This window comes from Capra hircus, chromosome 26, assembly GCF_001704415.2.
Source record: "Capra hircus breed San Clemente chromosome 26, ASM170441v1, whole genome shotgun sequence".
Lineage (NCBI taxonomy): Eukaryota > Metazoa > Chordata > Mammalia > Artiodactyla > Bovidae > Capra > Capra hircus.
In genome coordinates, this window is record NC_030833.1 from 36,473,883 (window position 1) to 36,490,188 (window position 16,306).

The 16,306-nt window shown below is 43.6% G+C and overlaps 1 protein-coding gene across 1 annotated transcript in view; it reads right to left on the reverse strand.

Moving 5' to 3' along the window:
• Positions 1 to 6,489, reverse strand: part of PDE6C (phosphodiesterase 6C) — a 59,208-nt gene extending 52,719 nt beyond the window's left edge. The window contains exon 1 of the mRNA XM_005698229.3: positions 5,508 to 6,489. Coding sequence (XP_005698286.2) covers positions 5,508 to 5,972 — 465 coding nt within the window. The 5' untranslated portion in view covers positions 5,973 to 6,489. The remainder of the gene's footprint in view (positions 1 to 5,507) is intronic.

A 16,306-nucleotide genomic window follows, 5' to 3' on the forward strand; every position in this document is an offset into this window, starting at 1 on the left:
GTCCAATGGCCAAAAACCAATGTGGTCTTCCTTTCATAAGTTGTATTATGTTCATTTCCCCATGTGCATGTTGCTTCTATAAGCAGCTGCTGCTACTGCTACTGCTAAGTTGCTTCAGTCGTGTCCAACTCTGTGCGACCCCATAGACGGTAGCCCACCAGGCTCCCCAGTCCCTGAGATTCTCCAGGTAAGAACGCTGGAGTGGGTTGCCATTTCCTTCTCCAATGCATGAAAGAAAAAAGTGAAAGTGAAGTCACTCAGTCGTGTCCGACTCTTAGCGACCCCATGGACTGCAGCCCACCAGGCTCCTCCATGCATGGATTCTCCAGGCAAGAGTACTGGAGTGGGGGTGCCATTGCCTTCTCCAAGCAGCTGGACTTCTATAAGTAGCTGGACTCTGTCCAGTTTCCCAAAGTAAAAATGGGAAAGTCCACTGGTGTGTGACTTTGGGGCCAGAATCGCCCTCAGGGCAGAGTGACTGCTTGGGCAACAGAATCGCAGCCCTGCTCAGAGCAGGAGGCCTGGGCTGAAGCTCCGAAAGACCTGCAGACGATGCAGGTTTGCAGACCTCATGGCAGACCTACTGAATTCTAACCTCCTGAAGTGGAAACTGGCTTCCCCAGGAATCTATACTTTCAGTGGATGAATTGATTCTGTAGACGATCCTTAGAAATGTCAGATGCTAAGGAAGTCAGGTGCAGCCCTTGACCCCAGACTTCTTCTATACCCTCCCAAAATGGAACCCCAGAAACCAGCTAATTATGTAGGAGGCAGCATCGCATAATGGTGAAGAAGGTTCCCAAGTCAGATGTCCTTGGCTGAAACCAGCTGCTGATTCACTAGCTGTAAGCCCCGGGCATGCTACTTACCCTCTGCATCCTCATTTTTTAACCTGAAAATGGGAACACTGGATAATATCTAATGTCTATTGTACCTGATGTAAAAAGAGAATAATACAGTGTAGGCAGAGCACTTAGGAAAGAGTCTGACACATAGTAGGTGCTCAATAAATACTAGGAAGCCACACCTGGGACTTTGGGGGCCTCTCTGGATTACAAGGCTTCCCTTGTGGCTCAGCTGGTAAAGAATCTGCCTGCAGTGCAGGAGATCTGGGCTCAATCCCTGGGTTGGGAAGATCCCCTGGAGAAGGGAAAGGCTCCAGTCTTCTGGCCTAGAGAATTCCATGGACTGTATAGTCCATGAGGTCACAAAGAGTCAGACATGACTAAGCGACTTTCACTTTCATTTCTTTTACTTTCGCTGGATGAGAAGTCCTTCAGGTTTTGCATTACCATTTGGCTTCCAATGATGATGTGATGTGTTAGTTGCTCAGTTGTGTCTGACATTTTGTGACTCCACAGACTAGCAGCCCGCCAGGTTCCTCTGTCCATGGAATTCTCCAGGCAAGAATACTAGAATGGGTTGCCATTCCCTTCTCTAGGGGTCCTTCACAACTCAGGGATCAAACTCAGGTCTCCTGCGTTGTCGGCAGATTCTTTACTGTCTGAGCTACCAGGGAAGCCCCATCATTTGTCTTCTACTTCTACCTTTTCTAACCAATTCCAATCACTGAAAAAATGAGATGCTCTTAGCTGATGCAGGCCTCCTATGCTTAGAAGCATGCTTGCTCCTGAGGGCTAGCTCTCTGCCCTGTGCAGACAAGAGCCAGGTTTTTTTCCCTAACTGCTGTATCTGTGACTTTCTCTGCCTCTTGCATCATCTTCACTCAGTCCAGACCTCCAGACTTTGAAAGGTTATTTCTCTTAATCCACTGCTATAGCCCAGCCTGGCTTGCTGTCCATTTTCCTCCTAACCTATTATCCATTATAGAAGGTGATCACTTTCATTTACACCGTGAGGCTGGGCATTGAAGGAATAACCAAAATGCCCAAAACATGCAGCATGGGATGGAGTTGGGCAGCATTTCTTGGCTAACACATTTTACTCTGTAGCCTCAAAACTTGATACTATTTTATTTTAGATTCTAAACACAAGATGTTCTTACATTCAACTGAATGTTTTGAGAAAATGACTTACAAGTTTTAAAACTTAATACTTGCTTATCATCATATCTGAAAATCTTGGATAAAACCATCCATCAAATTTCAGGGTAGATGAGGCGAGGTGTTTTGGTTTTGTGTTTTCATTGGTTCAAACAATCCTTGGTAAAGTTTCTGTGAGTAAATTCTGTATCCTTTGGGATACGTTAGAGCAGAACGCTTAGAGCAGAGGGCTGCCTGGATCCTCATCCAATCTTAGAACTGTTAAATTCTGATCAAACATCTGGAGATCCAGAGCCAGAAGGAGACAAGGATGGAAAGCTGTAAGTGCAAGCTATAAGCACCCTGTTAATTATTGAAAACTTAGGATTCTCACATGGCTTTCTTTTAAACCACTGCCAGGAGAACCACCCATAGAGTTAATCACCAGCTTTCCCAATAGAATAGGAAATGATTAACTTGATGAGGATATGTCACAGTTTCCTGTTATTAACTTTCCCTGCCTTTAACCTGTTTTAAAAACAAGCGGTGATCACTGACCCAGTTTTGGCTACCTACACCCAGCCCCCAAACTCTCTGGACATTAATATGATATGATCATAGCTGTCATTTATTGAGCACCTCCTGGGAGTCAGGCACTTTATGATTCGGTTCTCTCTATTTCTCTCGTGGAGAAACACGGTCCCTCATCCACTCTCAGGCCTGGATCTGTACCCAGGTCAACTGATGCCAAAGCTCTCACCTGACACCATGTGGCTTCTCTGCTGCCAAGGCTGGGAGTATCCAGTTCTGCCTGTCCGTCTGTGTGCATGCAGGTAGTCCTTCCCTCCCTGTGCCCACACTGCCCACCAGGCAGGAGTTGTGTGTGGTCAGAGCTGTGGCAAAGAAAAAGGGCGGCCTTGCAAGACCCGGATTATGAGCCTAGATCCACCACATTGCGCCTAACTGACCTGGAGGAGATTCTCACATACACGGGATGGAAATAAAAATACATTCCTGGCCTTCTGCACAAGGTCTTTGCCAGAATCAACTGAAATCAAGAACGAGAGGAATCTTCATCAAGCATCAAGTGCAATGAAAAGGTGAAGAGATGGTAGAAATGTCACTTAAACAGTGACATTTCTAACTCCTTTCTCTGCAGATTTTACCACAGCAACTTAAGTGTGGTGAGCCTGCAGGGCTGCAGGGTGGGGTGAGGGTGTGAACACAGCCTGGAGGCTGCCTGCATCTTCCCCAGTCCCTCTCATCACCGATCAGACCCGGGACCCTGGGAGAGCCGCGGCCCCCATGACTAAACTTCCTGTCTGCCCAAGGGAAGACTTAAACTAACAAGTCCAGGAGCCCTTCCATCTAATCGTTTACAGTTGATTTGAAATTCAGTTCCTCCTCTTGCATCTCTTTGCCCAAAAGACCAGTGGTTCTCAACATGGGGTGCCTATTAGAATCACCCGGGTAGCTTTTAAACCATACTCCTGGCTGCATCCCAGTCTCTGAGAGCCTGATGTAATTGGTCTAGTGAGAGTCTCACACATCTGCATTTTTAAAAGAGCTCCCAGTTTGATTTTAATGTGCTTCCAGAGTTGAAAAGCACCATTCTCGGAGGGGAAAAAAAAATGCTTAGAAGCAGTAGAAATGAAGGGCAAATGAGGTCTTTGTCCCTTTTCAGAAGGGAGCTCAGGAGGGCGGGAGGGCAGCTGCCTTCACACATACTCAGTAAAAGGGAGAACCGAGCGACCGTGCCCCCACTTTACCACCGCTGTGCCTATGGGGTGTCCATCATGGACGGCAGCAGACCCAGGCCACCTGATCTCTTAGGCAGCTCCTTTCAATCATTCTGTCCTCAACAGGACTGGCCTCATTAATAAAAGAGCAGAGCAGAAGTTAGGGCTTGCCAGGTGGAGCAGTGGCAACGAATCTGCCTGCCAGAGTAGCCCCTGGAGAAGGACATGGCAGTCCCCTCCAGTATTCCTGCCTGGAAAATTCCATGGACAGAGGAGCCTGGCAAGCTACAGTCCAAGGGGTCGCAAAGAGTTGGACAAGACTGAGCACACACACACACACACACACACACACACACACCAGAAGTCATTTTATCCATCTCTCCTTTAAAAAAAACAAACAAACTTTTTTTCTGAAAAAAAGTCTTGCATGTCACTTTCTCAAGTTTGCTGTCCTCGTCATTTTGGAGATGGCCTCAGTCAGAGACTTGCAAGAAGCATGTTCCCATGAGAAAACTTCAGGATGTACAGGCGGAGCCTCCTCCCTGGGGTCCAGGAAGTTCGCCTTAAGGCCCTTTATACACTAGAAGCAGCTGCAGCGGACCCAGAATCCTACTGAAACCGGATGGAATGCGCTGCAGGGAGGGGTGGTAAAGACCGAGGACCCTCGGGTGCCAACAGCAACCCTTGCCCCTGGGGCTGTTTGCTGAGTGTTGCTAATGTTTGACAACCTCTGCGCCTACTGTGGATCCGCACAGCCCCCCTCCTGTAATCAGCTTCAGGAGGCATGTAGGGGATTATCCTCCAGCCTCCAGCTGCCCTCTCCGTAAGTAAACCTCTACACAGTAAGCGTTTCAGGGGCTGCTCCCAGTCAGTTCTGTTCCGTCATCTGCTAGCTCTCCCCTTTGTTAACAGCAAAACAAAATGACAGGACGCATGTGTAGGAAAAGGGCTGGCAGGAGAAACTTCAGGCTGGGGCCCTCGGCACTACTGAGTGCAGAGATTCTGGGTGGTTCGCATTTCCTCCCTCTTCATTTGTATTTTCTAATTTTTCTTAGATGAACAAGCATTTTAGTTGGAAGGAGAATGTTCTTTTTAAAACACAATAATTTATGTAGTGTTCAACTGGTCTTCGGGAGAGTTCAAATGTCCCATTTACAGGACTGGAAATTCTTGGCAGATCTGAACTAGGTGGCCAACTGCACTTAGTCATCACCTAAATGCATGTATTTTTTCTGATTCAGATGGAAACATTTCAAATTTCATGTCTTTTTTTTTTTCATGCTTGATCTATAGGTGAGAGAATCATTCCTGAACCAGTTTACCCCAAAAGAGTCTTCAAAGGACCGTGGGTGAGAGGCATGGGGAGCAGTTCAGGGGCCTTGGCATCTGGCCTAGTGGCTGATCTCCCCAGTGAGTGGCCTGCTTTACCCTGTTGGTCAGGATAGTGTCCAGAGGACAGAAGAGGTGTGCGGGAGCAGGTGTGGACCGCCCCACACCCAGGTAAGGTTGCCCTGCATTACAGGGGACATAATGCTAAAACGTTATCCACTGTTTATCTGAAATTCAGATTGAACTGGGCATCTAGTCATTTTATTTGCTATATCTAGCCACTCTTGGCCTGGGGGTTCCTCTTCTCCACCACCCACTCCCCAGGTTACAGCCAAACCACAGCCACAAAGATGGCCCCTGGAGCCACCTGCATCCCCTCACCCCGCTCTTTCCCATGTTCCTCCCTGAGGCCACCAAGACCTCCTCTCCACTCCACTGTCACCATCAGACCACTCACCTTTTTCACATCTGGCACATTAAAGGTTTTCTTCGTGTGAGCAACCCACCCCACTATCCCGACGTCCAACGGAAACACAGCTTCTCTGTCGGGGACCACCAGGTTGTCCTCAAACCTGGAGGTGGGGGTGACGTCGAGCAGCTTGGAGGCCACCTCCGGCGTGCCGTTGCGGGCGCGACACAAGAACATGCTGCAGCGGTCGGCCTGCAGCAGCTGCGCCAGCCTCCGCAGGGCCCTGTGCACCGCCAGCTCCACGCTGCCCGCCTCCTCCAGCAAGACCTCCAGTAGCTCCAGGTACAGGGCCGCCTCCTCCGCCAGCGTCCGGCCGGGGAAGGAGGCGCTGGCCGGTGCCTGTGCCCCGCCGCTCGGCGCCTCCACCTGCAGCTTCCTGTTGAAATAGTCCTTGGCGAACTGAGGGTTGTCCTCCAGGTATTTCTCCACCGTCTCTTGGCTGATCTCACCCATGGCGTGGCGTGCTGTGCTGCTCTGGCCTAGATAGGAAGAGACCCTCAGAACACCACCAGAGGCAGAGTGCCAAGAAGGAGCTACATCCTGGCCAAAGATACCAGGAAAGCCCTAAGGGGCACCTCGCAGAACCCTCCCCCCAGAGGCCGAGGAGAAAGGCTGTTTAGCAGAGCTTTCAAACTGGCCTGTAACTCTTGTGATGTGACAGAAGGCCCTGGCTTAGAGTGGGATTCAGGAAGCATGAGATTAAAGAGTTCTTCAGGACACGAAATCCCTAAGCATTATTAGCTCATAAGTCCTCAGAGAATCTGCAGAGCATCTTAGATCAGCCAGCCAAGTGACAAGTCAAACTGACTATTCCAGAAAAATAGCTGAACCTTGGTGGCTGTAGGCAATAAGAATGGGGGATATCCATTAATTATATTATACAGGCATTGACAATACTTGTTCTTTCATGATAGCTCTATGAAATGAAACTGTTTAGACCTCAGAAATGTCTGTTTGTTTATATGGCAACGTCAAGGAACATTTAGGGGAGATCAAAGAGTTTAGCATCCTGGAGAAGAAAATGGCAACCCACTCCAGTATTCTTTCCTGGAGAATCCCATGGACGGAGGAGCCTGGTGGGCTACAGTCCATGGGGTCTCAAAGAGTCGGACACGACTAAAATCAAATATTAAACTTTCCTTTCCTTAAAAGTCCTGTAATCAGCCAGCTTGCTTGGCCTACTCTTTTTCTAAAATCCTCACCTCTCCGTTCCCCTCATTTAAAAACCTGACCTCAGAAATGGTTTACGGGAACAGACCTTGGGCTTATTCTAGAGAACTGAACATTTGCCCACAATTTAAGCCTGATCAAGCCACAACTTATATTAATACAATAATCCTTGTCAAAAGACACGATCATAAAAGGCAACCCCTGCAGCTGCCAACTGGGTTTTCCTGCTAAGCATATTAGTTTGGATTTTGTTTTCAATAGTAATAACCAGATCTCATGCCTTTTTGCTCCAAGGTACAGTCAGTTAAATCTACTGGATAATACATGTCTTGTCTGTTGCTAGGATCTTTCACACCTCAGGGCCTTTTGGCATAAGAAAAACACTTAACCACTACTTTACTTTTGTTTAATGTTCAGGTTACTAAGCTTTTACATTGATTAAGCACATTTTCCCAAATATTTAAACACTATTATGCAACTAATAAGCCAAACTACACACTTCATGAACCAGTTTCCTTGGCTATTACAGGCTTACTTCAAATTTAGTCAAAGATCTTTTAAGCATTTCAATAACACTGCAAACTTTATATGGTGAATTCTCTTGAATGAAAACATCTAAGAGTTACAGTGACTCTAAAAGTTAGTTAACACCCACTTTTAAATCCACTTCAAAAACAGCACAGCTATGGGTTTCTTTGTTTTTCTAGACTTAAATCTTAGCTTGCTAGGGTGAAAATGTTTATATTAGATAGAAAAGAAGAAGAGATTCACCGAGGTTGCAGTTTCTAGGTCATGAACTGAGAGACTGTTGATGAGAACATGGTTTTCCCAGGGGAACAGAATCCACACTGGCGTTTGTTGAGCCATGTCACTTCCTATGGTTGAGTCCACTTGCTCCCTCAAAGGGTCTTGTCAAGCACTTTCTTGTATCTTCCTCCATCAGGCCCAGGTCTCAGGACATCCAGTTTCAGGATGGTCCTCCTAAGAATATTATTTATTTCATAATATCCTATTACCATCTCATTATAATTAGAGTAACACAGGGGAATCCCCTGGTGGTCCAAAGGTTAAGACTCTGAGCTCCCAATGCAGGGAGCATGGGTTCAATCCCTAGTTGGGGAACTAAGATTCCATGTGCTTCACAGTGAGGCCAAAAAAAAATTTGTAACATATATATATATATATACTTTTTAAAAAGAGAAGAACGCAGAGGTTTATTTCCTAAGAGAAAGGAGTTGAGTCAGCTGAGTCCCTCCAAAGGGACTATCATCCATCTTCCTCTAACACAGTTGAGGGCACTCTTTCTCCCTGGTTGGTCCATGAGATGACTGTGCAGTTCCTACTTCTCTCGAAAACATGTGTGTGTTCACAATTCCCTGATGCCATCCTTCCCTCTTTACATGCACACAGAGAGAAAACACATATCTATATCCCATACACAGATTTATACTTCAGAGGTATAAATCTGTGTATGGGAAAAACAAAATGCTCATATATGTTTACTTTCCTCTACTTGTAAAAAATGAAAGTGAATTGAAAATGAAGCATATTCTATCACAGTCAGCATTCTTATGTTTTGATGACTACATCTAGGTTCATTCACTTGCTTATTCTTCCAACACATGTCTATTGGTGGCCCATTATAAGCAAGACATACACTAGCTCCTGTGGTAGAGACTCCATGTTCCTCTTTTTCTGATTCTCCTCCTCTGCTAGTTGTGTGGGAAGATGATTCTTCTCTGCCCTACGCCCCCAGTAGGGCCATGTGACTAGTTTTGGCCTATGGGTTGTGAGCTTAAACCTCTCGTCCAGGCAGGAACAATCACTTGCCACAGTGAGGCCCGGGAGCTCCCCGCTTCTCCCTGCTCCCTCCCAGTTCCAGCTGGAGGGGCCTCCTGGATCCCAGTGAGGATGTCATGGAACAGAGCCCCCTGCTGACCTGAGATGGGCATGTAGTGTAAGTGAGAAATAAATCTTTCTTGTGTTCAGCCTTTGAGACGTGAATGTTGTTCATTAGCATGGCATAACCAAATCAGTCCTGTTACAATTTGACTTCAGGGAATATAGGGGATAAGTAAGCCTTGGTTCCAGCTTTACAAGAACTTGTGGTGCAGTAAAGGAGATAAGACGAGAACAGAAAAAGTTATGACGAGGGACTTAGCTGGTGGTCCAGTGGCTCCTGGTGCAGGGGGCCCGGGTTCGACCCCTGGTCAGGAAACTAGACCCCACAAACCACAACTGAAACAGATTCTGCATGCCGCAACAAGGATTCCGTATGCAGCAACGAAGATGCCTTGTGCCCCAGCTAAGACCTGGCACAACGAAATAAATTTTTTAAGAAAATCATGAGGGCCAGAGCATAATAGAATTAAAAGCCAGAAGTGAAGTACTTACATATGACTATGAGACTTTATGTGATGTGGATATGGAGTCATATTTAGAGTAGATGGAAATAGAGAAGAAATCCAAGTGTGAGCCAGGTGGCGGTGATGGCAGAAGCAGTAGCATGGAGAGCAGAGTAACGGGGACTATGGAGAGGGGAACGAGAAAGGTACGGGCAGGCCCAGACTGCTGGGGCCTCAAAGTCCAGCTGGGGATTCTGAACCCGGAAACTCTTAGCGGTAAGAAACGACATTAAGGTTCATCTCTACAAGATCTCTTCAAGAAAATTAGAGATACCAAGGGAACATTTCATGCAAAGATGGGCACAATAAAGAACAGAAATGGTGCGGACCTAACAGAAGCAGAAGATATTAAGAAGAAGTGGCAAGAATATATAGAAGAACTGTACAAAAAAGTTCTTGACCCAGATATTCATGACCCAGATAACCACGATGGTGTGATCACTCACCTGGAGCCAGACATCCTGGAAGGCAAAGTCAAGTGGGCCTTATGAAGCATCACTACAAACAAAGCTAGTGGAAGTGATGGAATTCCAGCTGACCTCTTTCAAATCCTAGAAGATGATGCTGTGAAAGTGCTGCACTCAATATACCAGCAAATCTGGAAAACTCAGCAGTGGTCACAAGACTGGGAAAGGTCAGTTTTCATTCCAATCACTAAGAAAGGCAATGGCAAAGAATGTTCAAACTACCGCATAATTGCACTCATCTCACATGCTAGTAAAGTAAGGCTCAAAATTCTCCAAGCCAGGCTTCAATAATACATGAACTGTGAACTTCCAGATGTTCAAGCTGGATTTAGAAAAGGCAGAAGAACCAGAGATCAAATTGCCAACATCTGTTGGATTATCGAAAAAGCAAGAGAGTTTCAGAAAAAATCTACTTCTGCTTTATTGACTATGCCAAAGCCTTTGACTATGCAGATCACAACAAAATGTGGAAAATTCTTGAAGAGATGGGAATACCAGACACCTGACCTGCCTCCTAAGAAATCTGTATGCAGGTCAAGAAGCAACTGTTAGAACTGGACATGGAACAATAGATAGACCAGTTCCAACTAGGGAAAGGAGTGCGTCAAGGCTGTATATTGTCACCCTGCTTATTTAACTTATATGCAGAGTACATCATGAGAAATGCCAGGCTGGATGAAGCACAAGCTGGAATCAAGATTGCTGGGAGAAATACCAATAACCTCAGATATGCAGATGACATCACCCTTATGGCAGAAAGTGAAGAACTAAAGAGCCTCTTGATGAGAGTAAAAAAGTTGGCTTAAAACTCAACATTCAGAAAACGAAGACCATGGCATCTGGTCCCATCACTTCATGGGAAATAGATGGGGAAACAATGGAAACAGTGACAGACTTTATTTTGGGGGGCTCCAAAATCACTGGAGATGGTAACTGCAGCCATGAAATTACAAGATGCTTGCTCCTTGGAAGAAAAGCTACAACAAACCTAGACAGCATATTAAATATCAGAGACATTACATTGCCAACAAAGGTCCATCTAGTCAAGGCTATGGTTTTTCCAGTAGTCACATATGGATATGAGAGTTGGACTATAAAGAAAGCTGAGCTCCGAAGAATTGATGCTTTTGAACTGTGGTGTTGGAGAAGACTCTTGAGAGTCCCTTGGACTGCAAGGAGATCCAACCAGTCCATCCTAAAAGAAATCAGTCCTGAGTATTCATTGGAAGGACTGATGCTGAAGCTGAAACTCCAATACTTTGGCCACCTGATGCCAAGAACTTACTCATTGGAAAAGACTCCAATGCTGAGAAAGATTGAAGGCGGGAGGAGAAGTGGACGACAAAGGATGAGATGGCTGGATGGCATCACTGACTTGATGGACATGAGTTTGAGTAAGCTCCAGGAGTTTATAATGGACAGGGAAGCCTGGCATGCTACAGTCCATGGGGTGGCAAAGAGTCAGACACGACTGAGAGACTGAACTGAACTGAAAAAGGTGAATTGTAGAAAAGAAATACTGGACATTAGGATACACATTAAGAAGCTATATTGCATTTGGTTCATTATCAAGTATCCTAAAAATGTGTACAAGCTTTGACCCTGCGATTCAGCTTTTATGAATTTATCTTACAATAGTAATTAAGGATGTATATGATTAATGTAGTTATAGGGGTGTTCACCAAAAGCACAATTATAAAAGGAAAGGATTAGAAATAGCCTATATATTCAGTAATATGAGGCTGAGTAAATAAATGGCATTATAGTCATAAAATAAGAAACCATACATTAATGAGTAATCATCATAAAGCTCTGTTTATTAATATGGACAGATATTTATGATGTGCAATAAATTGCAAGATCTTATTGCAGTATGATTCCACATACACATACAAAATATCAAGGTATACATAAGAAATGTTAACAGTGATTATTCCAAAGTGGTAGAATTCAATATAATAATTTTTTTTCTTCTCTTTGCCTATCCAATTTTTCTGAAGTATCTACAATGATATTAAAGAAATTCATTCATTCATAAACAAAGCTTTTAAGGCTGTTCTCACAGGCTACAGGTGAGGGTGCTTGGGAAAGAAGGAAGGGACAAATGTGAGACAATTTCAGGCAACAATTGACAGGATGAGGGAATGGGTTAGTTAGAAAAGACAGTGAGGAAGAAGGATCCCTGCTGACTACTTTGAGTAGTGGATGACACTTGATAAAGACAAAGTTTCTTTTAAGGAAATATTGGAAGCTGATCTTTTAGTAGACACACAAATATCCTTCTCCTCCTCCCATGTCCTTGACTGAATCCTGTTGTTCCTGCTGCTCTTTTTCTGGGGCTGGTCCTTGTAGAGTCCCTGGCCTGTGATGACAAGACTTTTGAGTGTCTGTCCTAGGCACCGAAAAAATAAAATTTAAGAAAATGTAATATTTTTAAATGACCAAGCAGAGCACTTAGAAAAAAATTTTAATGATACAAAGTAATTGTTGATTTTGTTAAACTTCACCGTTTATGTCACTATTTCCAGTTTGTTTAAAATGTAAGTTTAAAAAAAAATAGAACATTAACTGGTGGGAAGAATGAGGAAAAAAAGGCCAATATCTGAGATGGTACAGACATTGACAATTATGTGTTTAGATAAAGCATCTCAGACACATTGACGAGGTTGGTATGGAAACTCTTCCATTTACACAGAATATTTTTAGAAAGATAAGCTACAGGTAATAATAAGAAAGTGACCATAAAAACAACTAATACTATAATATATAATCCGTACCAGATACCTTTCTAAGACCCTTATATACATATCTCATTTCATTCTAACAACAATCTTATGAAGAGGATAACAACAACCTTATGAAGAGAATAACCTTATGAAGAGGATATCTTTACAACAATAATCTTATGAAGAGGATACTAGTATAATAATATTGTACAGGTGACAAATTGAAGCATAAAGAAATTAAGTTGCTCAAGATCACATAGCTAGTGACAGTGACCTACCCCAAACTAGGAATTCAAATAGGAATGAATTTTAAAATGCACCCATGAAGTGTACCATAGCTGCTATAGGGGAATACACAAGACTTTTTCTTTAAGGAATTTAAAATCTAGACCTATATCATAAAATGTTAAATACCAATATAAGAATTAAATGAAAATTCCACTTAACAAATTTACATTTTTCAATAGTATACTACATTCATGAGCACATGCAATATTTAATTGCATCATCACTAAAATTTTCCACTACACTTAACTATTTCTGCAGGAGGTAATGCTTATTTAACAGCCAAAATATTAATAACATTCATATAATGTTGAAGCACTGTCATAAAACTAATAATATATTCTGGATTAACCAAGTGCATTTTGAATCATTATATTGGACCCACTCTTCAGCTCCACTTTAGCCAAATTCTCTGCTCCTGCCGTTATTCATCACTCAAAGACACCCCCTAATAGCAGTGACCTCAGGCACATCCCAGTAATCAACCTGCAAAGGTCCCTCTCACCTGGCACATTTGCTCTCATGACAGTTTCTGCCTGCACCTAATTGATGGGTGTACCAGGTATCTCACAGATAATTTATATAGTGGAATCCATGTTGCTGCTGCTGCTGCTAAGTCGCTTCAGTCGTGTCCGACTCTGTGCGACCCCATAGACGGCAGCCCACCAGGCTCCCCCATCCCTGGGATTCTCCAGGCAAGAATACTGGAGTGGGTTGCCATTTCCTTCTCCAATGCAGGAAAGTGAAAAGTCAAAGTGAGGTCGCTCAGTCGTGTCCAACTCTTTGTGACCCCATGGACTGCAGCCTACCAGGCTCCTCTGTCCATGGGATTTTCCAGGCAAGAGTACTGGAGTGGGGTGCCATTGCCTTCTCCAGGAATCCATGTTACTTTCCACTAAATTGATGAAACTGACTGATGGCTTTGTAACTACTGGGAAAAGTCCTCATTAAAAAAATTTAGTTTGACTCTTCGTACCTGAAAACATTGGCTTATCTTTCCTTTTTCCCACCAGTTATTTTGGCATCTTTTAAGTGCAGTCAGAAGATAAATGCTATCCGACTTCCTTGTTTATAACTTCTCTTGGCTTTTCTGTCAAGATATGGATACAAACATCAGTTTTCACAAAATGGAGCTGGTTGGACATGCTTAATTCTTATGAGGCTAAGGACACACATTTCTCACATTCGTCCTTTTTTTTAACTACAGCAAAACATTTTCAATATTTCCTAGGAGTTAATGACTTGCTGCTGTATTGGTTAAGGTAACACCAGCTCCTGTAACAGTTAACTCCCAATCTCAGCAGCTTAATCAAATGGAAGTTTATTTCTCATTCACATAAAGTTAATCATGGGTGGGGTTCTCAGGCTGAGAGGCTTCACCAGCCTGCAGATGAGGGAAGACAGCAAAGACTAACTACTAGATAGGCAGCTTTCAAAAGCCCCATCTGGGAATGACTCACAGCACTTTCATCTACATTCCATTGACCAGAACATAGGCATGTAGCCTTATAGAACTGTAGCAAGTTGGGCGGTGGTGGGGTAGGGAGGTTGTCTTCTGGCGGGGTGGCCTCTTTGCAACAACTCTAGCCCCATGGAAGGGGAGTGAAAACTTTTTTGGTGAAAGGACAGCTAGCCCTCCCTGCTACAATTAATAAATACGGGAAATTATTTTTTAGAAAGACTGACCTCTGACTGGGTCTTTTCAAATAAATATTTTATAAAGCTTACTTAAAGTGACTGACTTCAGTAAAACAAATTAAGTCAATATTTACTGATCAAGCATCTACTCTGTGTAAGTCTCTTGATAAATCCTGTGGAAAAGGTGGGGGTGAGACGCATACCAAGGTGAGGGGAATATGATGTCTCTCCATGATGTAGACAAGGAAATGAACTTTTGTGTATATTATATACAGTCCACAAGATGTAATTTAGACCATAATTTTACTTCTAGGAGAAAAAAGTCTGCCGAAAGAGTATTTGATTAAATATTTTCACTGTAAGAAAATTTTTTTTAAAAGGTAGAAATCAACAATAAACTCTCAAATATCCCTAATCCTATCACACAGGTAATCACTGTGAACAGTTTTCCTGTGGATATTATACACACATATATGCATATTTGAAAATATATATATTTTATGAGGATAGCTTTCAAAGAGCCAAAGTTAAAAACACCAGTTGACCTCTACTCACATGTTTGTAATCATGAAGAAATTCGAGACAGAATGCCAAAATAAACTGTTTTTCTTTGCTGGTATCTGGGACACCGAGGGTTACGATATATCATTAAAAGAGAGAGAGGTGGGGGAGGAAGAACAGTTATATCAACTTTTAAGCATCAAACAAATACATTAAAACATATTGCTGCAAAAACAATCCCCGCAAAAATGCATTGAAATCCCCTATATTTATTTTTCATACAGCATAAGCAAGGATCACAAGAATCATTCTGGGAGAAACAGTTGTCAAGGGCTGGGAGTATTAGGAGAACTTTTCTGGCAGTTGTAACAGTCCAAAGGCAATTGGGCTCAGCCAGGAGCTCTCCAGCACTGGAGGTACTGGAGGAGAGGTGGGTGGACCTCTATTTTGGAATGCCGAGGAGGGGAAGCACACATTGGACAGGAGATAGAAAGGGGCTCTACCTATAACTAGGGAGCGTAGGTAATGACCACATGTATGGCCACACACAGTGGCCCTGCAGGAGAGGCTCTGAAGCAGACCTTATTGGAGCTGTTTGGGATTATGTCATTATTGTCGTTCAGTTGCTCAGTCATGTCCGAGCCTTTGCAGCCTCATGGACTGCAGCACACCAGGTATTCCTGTCCTTCACCATCTCCCAGAGCTTGCTCAAACTCACGTCCACTGAGTCAGTGATGCCATCCCACCATCTCGTCCTCTGTTGTCCCCTCCTCCTCCTGCTTTCTACGGTTCCCAGCATTAAGATCATTTCCAATGAGTCGCTCTTCGCATCAGGTAGACAAAAGTATTACAGCTTCAGCATCAGTCCTTTCAATGAATATTCAGGGTTGATTTCCTTTATGACTGACTGATTTGATCTCCTTGCAGTCCAAGGGACTCTCAAGTCTTCCCCAGCACCACAGTTCAAAATCATTAAGTCTTCAGTGCTCAGCATTCTTTATGGTTCAACTCTCTCATCCATACGTGACTACTGGAAAAACCAAAGCTTTGACTACACAGGCCTTTGCTGGCAAAGTAATGTCTCTGCTTTTTAAAACACTGTCTAGATTTGTCATAGCTTTTCTTCCAAGGAGCAAGCATCTTGTAATTTCATGGCTGCAGTCACTGTCTACAGTGATTTTGGAGCCCAAGAAAAATGAAGTCTGTCACTGTTTCCATTGTTTCCCCATTTACTTGCCATGAAGTGATGGGATCGGATGTTGTGATGTTAATTTTTTGAATGTTGAGTTTTAAGCCAGCTTTTTCACTCTCTTCTTTCACCTTAATCAAGAGGCTTTTTAGTTCCTTTTTGCTTTCTGCCCTAAGGGTGGTGTCATCTGCATATCTGAGGTTATTGGTATTTCTCCTGGCAATCTTGATTCCAGCTTGTGCTTCATCCAGTCCAGCATTTCTCATGATGTACTCTGCATATAAGTTAAATAAGTAGGGTGACAATACACAGCCTTGATATACTCATTTCCCAATTTTGAACCAGGTGCAATTCTGTTTGGGATTCTACATCCTATGATAAAACTGACCTCACCAAAGAGCTCCTA